Source organism: Octodon degus, unplaced genomic scaffold (genome assembly GCF_000260255.1).
Source record: "Octodon degus isolate 3935 unplaced genomic scaffold, OctDeg1.0 scaffold00107, whole genome shotgun sequence".
Classification (NCBI taxonomy): Eukaryota; Metazoa; Chordata; class Mammalia; order Rodentia; family Octodontidae; genus Octodon; species Octodon degus.
This window is the reverse complement of record NW_004524683.1, coordinates 6483160-6491324: the sequence shown is the minus strand read 5'-3', so window position 1 is coordinate 6491324 and position 8165 is coordinate 6483160. Positions and strand designations below refer to the sequence as shown.

Here is an 8165-nt window from a genome sequence, read left to right as displayed (position 1 = left end):
TACTCGTACATCGCGCTCATCACCATGGCCATCCTGCAGAGCCCCAAGAAGCGCCTGACGCTGAGCGAGATCTGCGAGTTCATCAGCGGCCGCTTCCCCTACTACCGGGAGAAGTTCCCCGCTTGGCAGAACAGCATCCGCCACAACCTCTCGCTCAATGACTGCTTCGTCAAGATCCCCCGCGAGCCGGGCAATCCGGGCAAGGGCAACTACTGGACGCTTGACCCCGAGTCTGCCGACATGTTCGACAACGGCAGCTTCCTGCGGCGCCGCAAGCGCTTCAAGCGGCAGCCGCTCCCACCGCCGCATCCGCACCCGCACCCGCACCCAGAACTGCTGCTGCGCGGCGGGGCTGCGGCGGCTGGGGACCCCGGCGCCTTCCTTCCCGGCTTCGCTGCCTACGGCGCCTACGGCTACGGCTACGGGCTGGCGCTCCCGGCCTACAGCGCACCCCCGCCGGGGCCGGCCCCGCACCCGCACCCGCACCCCTTCGCCTTTGCCGCCGCCGCGCCTTGCCAGCTGTCGGTGCCTGCGGGCCGCGCCGCCGCGCCTCCGCCGGGACCTCCGACGGCTTCCGTGTTTGCGGGCGCAGCCTCGGCCCCGGCCTCTGCGCCAGCACCAGGGTCGGGCCCGGGTCCCGCAGGCCTGCCTGCCTTCCTCGGCGCCGAGCTGGGCTGCGCCAAGGCGTTCTACCCCGCGTCCCTGAGCCCTCCCGAAGCTGGCACGGCGGCCGGGTTGTCCACTGCACTCCTGCGCCAGGGCCTCAAGACGGACGCGGGCGGGGGCGCGGGCGGCGGGGGCGCGGGGCCAGGGCACCGGCCTTCCTTCTCAATAGACCACATCATGGGCCACGGCGGTGGCGGGGCAGCACCCCCGGGTGGCGGCGAAAGCTCCCCGGGATCCCCGTTCTCGGCAGCTGCGCGACCTGGGGGTCAAGCCCAGGTTTTGGCCATGCTGACTGCCCCTGCCCTGGCGCCGGTGGCGGGCCACATCCGTCTGTCGCACCCTGGGGACGCGCTCCTGTCCTCAGGGCCCTCCTTTGCCAGCAAAGTCGCCGGCCTCAGTGGCTGCCACTTCTGACCGCAGCGGGCTCGGGGCTGCGCAGGCCCGCACTCCTCAGCCTCTCCCGGGAGCTCCTGTGGACCCAGCGGAACTCAGGGAGTGTATTTATGACGACTCCACACTGGGGCCGACTAGTGACGGCACCTAAGGCTTCATGCTCAGAATCTCCCCAAGAGTTGGGACGAAGCGGGCTCTCGCTCAGGGCAAGGCCCACATCTACGGGAAGAGGCTAGATCCCGGCTAGAGGAGTAAAAGAGGGAAGGAGAGTCTTCACTTTTTCCCAGCCTCTGCATCGTCAGCCGGGCTGGGCGCTCTGGAAGAATGCATTCCCGGCAGATACGCCTGCCCAGGCCCTGCGGATCCCGCCAGAAACACCAAAAGCGCTGAGAGGTCTCCCTTTCCTCCTCTCCTCCTCATTCTTTCAATTTTGAGACCGGCCCTGTCTGATATATAATTTAAAGATATCTGTTAATCTGCTTTGTGCTTTAAAAATTCGAGTTTTTTTGTTTTGCTCTTCTCCAAGGAAGTTCCCTTTGAAGCCTAAGCAGTGTCTCCACGGGGGAAAGCTGAACAGAGAGGTGAAGCAGGGTTCTCCACAGTCCTTGCAGAGACCCCAGAGCCCACACCACTGAAGAAAACCTTTCTCTTTCCTGTTGGGGTGTTTTTAAAGGAACTCCCTCTCTTTCCTGTGGCCGGAGGGGCCAGCTGTTCTTATCCCGCGGCCTGAGGCTCTTCTCCAGGCCCTGCCCTATTTATTGTAGTTAAAGGCAATGAGGTCGGGTGGCAGAGGAGGGTCTGTCTGGGTCAGGGACTGGAGAGGTGGGGGAGGGCGGCCGAGGGCACCGAGCAATGGCCCAGGGTCCTGTAATTATGTGTAAATATCTGTACAGCGGGCTGCTCCCTGCATTCTGTGTCCACTGGTGTGCATTGATTTAGACTTCTCTACTTAGGGGAGACAGAAATTGTCCAATGGTTTGTGTGGAAGAAAAGAAAAAAAAATCTGTCTCTCCCCTACCTTTCTCATTGGTGTCAATTGAATAAATGTATGTGAACTTCAGCAGTCACCAGCTCTGTGTGCTTGCCTGGACTCCCTTGTCCTTGTTTGGGCTCTTCCTGAAGACCCCGCAACTCCCCAACAGAGAGGTAGTGAGGAAGGGCCAGGTGGACAGAGGAGAGTTTGGACTTTTCACATCCTGGGGGCACATCAGTGTTGGTCTTAGTTGCTAATGGGGCCAGGTCTCTGGGAAGCCTGTGACCCCTCCAGCACTTTCATTTTCACTCTGGTACCAGGAAGATTTTGCTTGGGGTTGGGTAAAGAGATTGTGTTTCAAATGCACCTGAGGAGTCTGGTTTAGGTTTTAGCATAGCCTGGGCAGAATTGAGTGCTAATTGCTATTGGATACTGTGCCCACGGGGTACAAGGAGACTAGGTCTTTCAGTGCACATTCTGAAAGCTCTGTGCATTTCTGGGGGTGGGGATTTATGGAGCCTATGGTTTGTTTTTGTGTTTGTCTGAGTTGTCTTTTTGATTTGTGTGTGTTTGTAAATTGTGTTTCAGTATATGTGAGGTTTTTATTCTATGTGTGTTCATGAACATGTGCCTGTGTGTGTATTCTTATGACTCTTGGGTTACTGTCTTTAAGAGGAGAGCGGATTTCTTTTTGCCCACGTTGCAGGGCCTTTAGATGCCATACACACAAGCAACAGAGTGGAAGGCTTGCGTTAGGGACTGTGAGCTTTTGCAGCCTGAGAGAAGGATAGAGATACTTCATAAACTAAAGGAGAGTCTTCGGGACTCTGTCAGGGCAAAGCTTCTGGTCCCTTGAGCCATGCTCATAGCTGGAAGCTACTGCCAAGAGTGTAAATCCATTAGACTGACTAGAATCTCCTGTAACCCATTGAGCGTTTAGCTCTTTGCCTGTGTCTGGGACTCACCTAGCCAGATTTGCAAATATGTTAAGTGAAGGTGATGCTTTGGGAGAAGTAGAGATGTTTGCTCAGCTCTTTTCTCTGTTGTCCTACCGAGATCATAGGAGACGAGAAATATGGAAGCACAGAAAGTCTTCCCAGAAAACAGACGCACGTTGAAAGCAAGAATTGCGAGACAAGTGCCAGAAGGGAGACAGGTCAGAGACCCAAATGCTGAGAGCTCAAAGGTGTATGCAGAGAGAAGCTACAGGGGAGCATCTTCAGCTAGGAACCCAGCAGCTGATGCTAGGGGAAGGGAGAAGCAGAGGGCAGAGGCCCCCATAAAACCCAAGTAGGACTAAGTCAGGACAAGGGAGGACACCAGAGCTGGGGAAGGGTTGTTGGGACTCCTTTCTCTTATTCTTTCAGTGGAAGAGAGACAAAGTTGGGGCTGTAAATGGTAAATAAAGGGTGCCAGAGACTGAGATCTTGCTAAGAGATCCAGGGAATGGAGGGAGATCAAATGTAGTGACCACCTTTCCACCATTTTAGCAAGGAGTCTAGGAGAAGTGTGATTAGATTGAATGGTAAGACATGTGAAATGTCTGCTAATACTGGTATAATGGTTCCTGGCTGGCTGCTTCATTGACTTCCATTGCTCCGAGTTTGATTTTGTTTCTCTTCACTTGAAGAGTAAATGTGACCTCTGTGTGTGTTTGTATTTGTGTGTGCACGCATGCCTGTGTTTGCTTTCAATAAAACACTTTGAAGCTCTGTGATCTAATTTACCATGATTAGGTCACTCCCAGATATTAGGTTGGAGCTTTAAGTAAGAGACACCAGATTTCTTTTTATTTCTAGAAATGGAAAAACTGTCAGGCAGAATTCATATTTGATGGTGGTTAGAGGAAATACTTCTATACCTGCTATTTGCAGAAAGAGCAGCAAATTCTTCTGTGTCCTTTGATATATCTTTGTGTGTATGCGTATCTCTCAGCCTACTGCTTGGTGTCAGTGTGTTTGTTGGAGGGTCTGCATGAGATAAAAATAGAAGAATAGAGATTGTGGAAGAGGAGCGAGATGTGTGAGGGACTTTTATGGATCTTGGGGGTCCCAAACCTATGGCTCAGACCCTGGTTTCAAAAAGTGAAGGCCAAGACTGGGCCAGATAGAATTATAATGGAGGACTGAGGACCAGAGAGAAACTACTAATGCCTAACCGGCCTTAAAAATTACCCCAAAAGGGAATTTCCTGAAGGATCCTGGGTTACTCCAGAGCCTAAAGGCCGAGGAGAAGGGTAGTTGTGTGGAATTTTCTTTGTGGGCCACCTATTAGTAGCTGAGAAGGTGGCCTTGGGAGATGGACTGCAGGGTGGATGAAGGAGTTGGAGGGAAGGGTAAGAGGTTAAGCGAGTGACTCCCTCTTGAAGAATGGGGGCTGTTGGCTTACTTGGGGCGTTAGCCTCCTGGGAGGTGAATCATCCCACCCAGAGTAGTTCCCTCTCTGCCTGGGGGTCTGTGCCCCACAGGCTTCAACAATTGGTGGCAATAATAAAATATCCAGGGCACACCTTCATCTCTCCGAGGTGAGGGAAAAAAAGTGGTCAGAAATCGGCCTGGAGTTCAGAGAGTGCTGCTGAGAGCCGGCAGTTTAAAGGGGAAGAAAATTGGCAAATTTCACTGGTCAATTTCACTTCATTTCGTTCAATTTCGTTCAATTTCATTCCTTTTCATCCGGCGCCGCAAGGCCCGAGGCCACAAGGAGGGGGAGGGGACCTTTGCTGGCAGAATTTCTCCCATCTTGCAGGTTTACCTTCTATGGCTGTGAAGGACAGCCCCGATTCTCCAACTTTGACGTAGGTTTTGAAGCTGCGGCGGTGGGCAGACATTTTATTTTATTGAAGAGCGTCTGGTTTGGGTGATCGAGGCCCATCGCCGAACCTTCTGTATTTCTCTCTCGCAGCCCAATTAAAGCAGTTAATTCTTTTCATCGCCGATTCCTCCCCATCTTTCTTTCTTTCTCTAGGGGCGCCCCGGACCACCCAGGAGCCAAAGCGCGGGTGGGGGGTGGGTGGGAGGGACACTTACCCTCCATATCCAATTTGTTCTCGCCACAGCAGGCGCGTCTTCGTGGTCACAAAGCGCTTTTTCCCCCTGATGACTTTTTTTCCCCCTTTTCAAAAACACCCCCCTTCAACTAGTGACCCTCCCCAGGCCCCCTCCCCCTCCCCTCCGGTTTATTTAAACTTCGCCTCCTCCAGCGCCGCCGTAGCCCGCACTTAATGAAGTTGAAGGCTCGGTGAGCCCGGGTGAAGAGGGTTTGGAATCTGTTGAAAGGGGCGTTTTGTGACACTGATTGGTGCGCGGGCGGGGGCAGGCGCGGATCAGACAATGACCGACCAGGCGGGTTTTCCTGCGCACAAGGTCAGGCGAATAAAGGCGCAGACGCTGTTTAAACGAGGGACCCTGTAGGAGAAAGGGAGAGAAGATTTTGAGTGTGGAGCGTGCCTCGCAAAGTTTCATGCTTGGGGGAGGTGGGAAGAGGACGCTCACTTCGGGTCTTTATGGACCGAATTTGGAGTTTAATTCGAACCCTGAGCATCCCCCTCAGCGAAGAGAGGCGCTTGGGTTGGCGCCTAAATCATTCGGATAAGAGGTTCGAAAGACTGTGTAGGCTGGGGCCTAGGGAGAAGTCCAGAAAGGGCCAACCAGGACGATCAAGCCCAGCCCCCTGGAGCTGGCACTGTGAGGTTTCTGGAGAGATGCTGAAAGAGGATGAAAGGTGGGCAAGGGTCTCGTAGAATAACTCAGTTCCCAAGCTTTTCGTCAAAGTATTCGAGAGCAAACACACTTTGCACTTTTGGAGCAGAATTACCCTGCCTTTCTTTCTTTTATTTTTATTTTTTTAAGATGAGCTTAGCATGTCAACGGAGAAATCTGTTGGGATAACAGGTTCCCAGCTCCGGGTTTGGGAACGCTTCTGTACGCTGGCTGGTGGGCGCGGCGCGGCGCGGCGCAGGGCGGAGCGAGCACCGCCTCCTTCGGCAGCCGAGCGCGCTGCAGCTGGGAGCCGCGGTGGCTGGGGAGGTGCTGAGGCTGCGGCAGGCTGGCGGTGGGCGGCGGACGACTTCCTCGGTGCGCCCTTCTGCCGCTCTCCGCACCGACACTCTCGGGGTTGTTTCTGACCTTCGCTGGGTTCCCAGCTTTGTGCCCTGCGAAGCGCTGTCTTTTCGTTCCATGCGGACTCGGAGCGGAAATCGCGCTCAGCCGCGACTTTCCGTTTCTCCACACGGCAGGGGCCTGCGTGCTTTACCTTTCTTCTGGCTAGCTAAGTTCTTCCCTGAAACTTCTTCGTCCCGAGGGATCCACAGAGTTCCGGTCTTCACCACCCCTTTTGCCCCCGCCCAGTTACTCCGGGACCCCGGCCCCCGGACCTGGGCGCCTAAGACCCTGCACGCTTGGGGCTCGGAAGGATGCGCGCAGCCGCGGTTCCCGGAGTCTTGTCTGGTCACCACCCCAAATCGGCCTTCGGGAGGTCTTGCCAGTGTCCCCAGAGATTAGAAAACTGCTGCTTTCTCGGAAGCGTTTCTGCCTGTGCTGGCAGAAGTAACTTTGGAGTTACGGTTGCACGGATTTTAGGTCCCCAAAGAGCAAATTATTGGAGGAACAACAACAAAAAAATCTAAACTCACCCCTTCGATTTCTAAAAAAATTACTGACAACCTAAAAATTGTATTCGAAATTATTTGTGGGGACACCACCAACGTGTGTGTTTGTGTAGGGAGGTCTGAGGATACAGGAGTGGACTTTATTGTTCAAGTTAATTTGTCGCCGTTTACAGACGACCGTCACTTTGCGCCCCCTCCCCCAGCAGGTGTCGGTTCCTCTGGGAATTAGGAGCCGGGTTGTCACTTCTATTCAGATGCAGATGTGCTGGATCCTCCTAGGAGTGGGAAATCCCAGACGTTGGAGCTCTCCTTCCGAAGCCTCTTCTGGGCCCTCATTTAGGTTCGGGTCTCAATTACGAGTCGCCCGCAAGTGTCCAGACCGTTTTGGGCTAGGTCTGCTTCTTCACTGATCGCCCCAAAAAGAACGCCCAGAGGTCGGGAGTCAGAAGGTTCGGACGGCTCCACCTTTCGCCTCTGAGCAGAAAGGACCAAGCTGAGGTCACACGGCGGGGCAGTTTCGGGCCTGAGAAGAGCAGCCGAGACCGCAGGCTCTCCGCATGCTGTCGATTCGGACCCACCGCCCGCGACTCTGATGGACTGGCTTTGCTCCTGGCTCAGTCCTGCTCAGCGGCCCGGCTTGGTGGAGTCCCAGGCGGGCGAGAATCGCTCCTAATTCGCATTTGCGAACGCGCGAGTCTTCAGTGCGGCAGTGCGAGGGCAGAAGGATTGCCAAACTGCTTCTGGGTTCTGATGCCTTAAGTGGCTTCCCTCGCCTCCCATCTGTACGCCCCACAGGAAGGGTTTTCTGGTCCGAAGAGTTGCTGGGTCAAACATGGGCTAATTAATTGATCTCCGGCCTGGAAATGTCTTTCCTAGCTGGTTCACCTCTAACACTCTCCCTCTTTTTTCTTTTCTGCCTCACTCTCCCTCTTTCTCCTCCCTTGCTTGTTGAGCCCCTTTGAGTGCTGGACGCTGTGCTGGAGGTACCCCGGCAAGCTTCTGTCTCGAATTATTACAGGCAAAGTCTAGTAGACCCAAGGAAAGGCAGAATAAGTGACTATTGCCATATTTGAATAAAAGAAGAAATTTGATGTTTTTTTCAGGGCTAAGGATTCTCTTTATCATGATGTCTCTAGGCATCGTGGCAAGTAGGTGTGAATGTGCTTTTTTGGTATTTGGTGCCTATGACTGTGTTTGTATGTGGGTAGATGGGTTTGTCAGCGTGCATAGGTGACAGTACTTTGGGGCAAACAATTCTACTATATTTTTGTGGTGCTGGGGATTGAACCCAACTCTTGTTCATGCTAGGCAGTTGCTCTACCACTGAGCTACACCCCAGCCCCTAAGGAGTGTGTATTTGTAAATGATTACATGTGTGCTAGTGTATATTTGTTAGTAACTATCAGTGTGAATCTGCGGGTGTGGAATCTCCTTGGGTGGCTCTGGCAGAGGCTAGGAAGATAGGGGTGGAGAGGGCTGGGGTGGAAAGGTTAGGAATGGGTCCCTACAGAAGTGGGGAGGAAGGAA

At 53.9% G+C, this 8165-nt stretch overlaps 1 protein-coding gene across 2 annotated transcripts in view; it reads left to right on the top strand.

The window, feature by feature from the left end:
• Foxd2 (forkhead box D2) overlaps positions 1–2119 on the top strand; it is a 2546-nt gene extending 427 nt beyond the window's left edge. For both annotated transcript variants that reach the window (XM_023724242.1, XM_023724241.1), the window contains exon 2: positions 1–2119. This exon is cut by the window's left edge. In XM_023724242.1, coding sequence (XP_023580010.1) covers positions 1–1080 — 1080 coding nt within the window. In that variant the 3' untranslated portion in view covers positions 1081–2119.
• The last annotated feature ends 6046 nt before the right edge of the window (positions 2120–8165 follow it).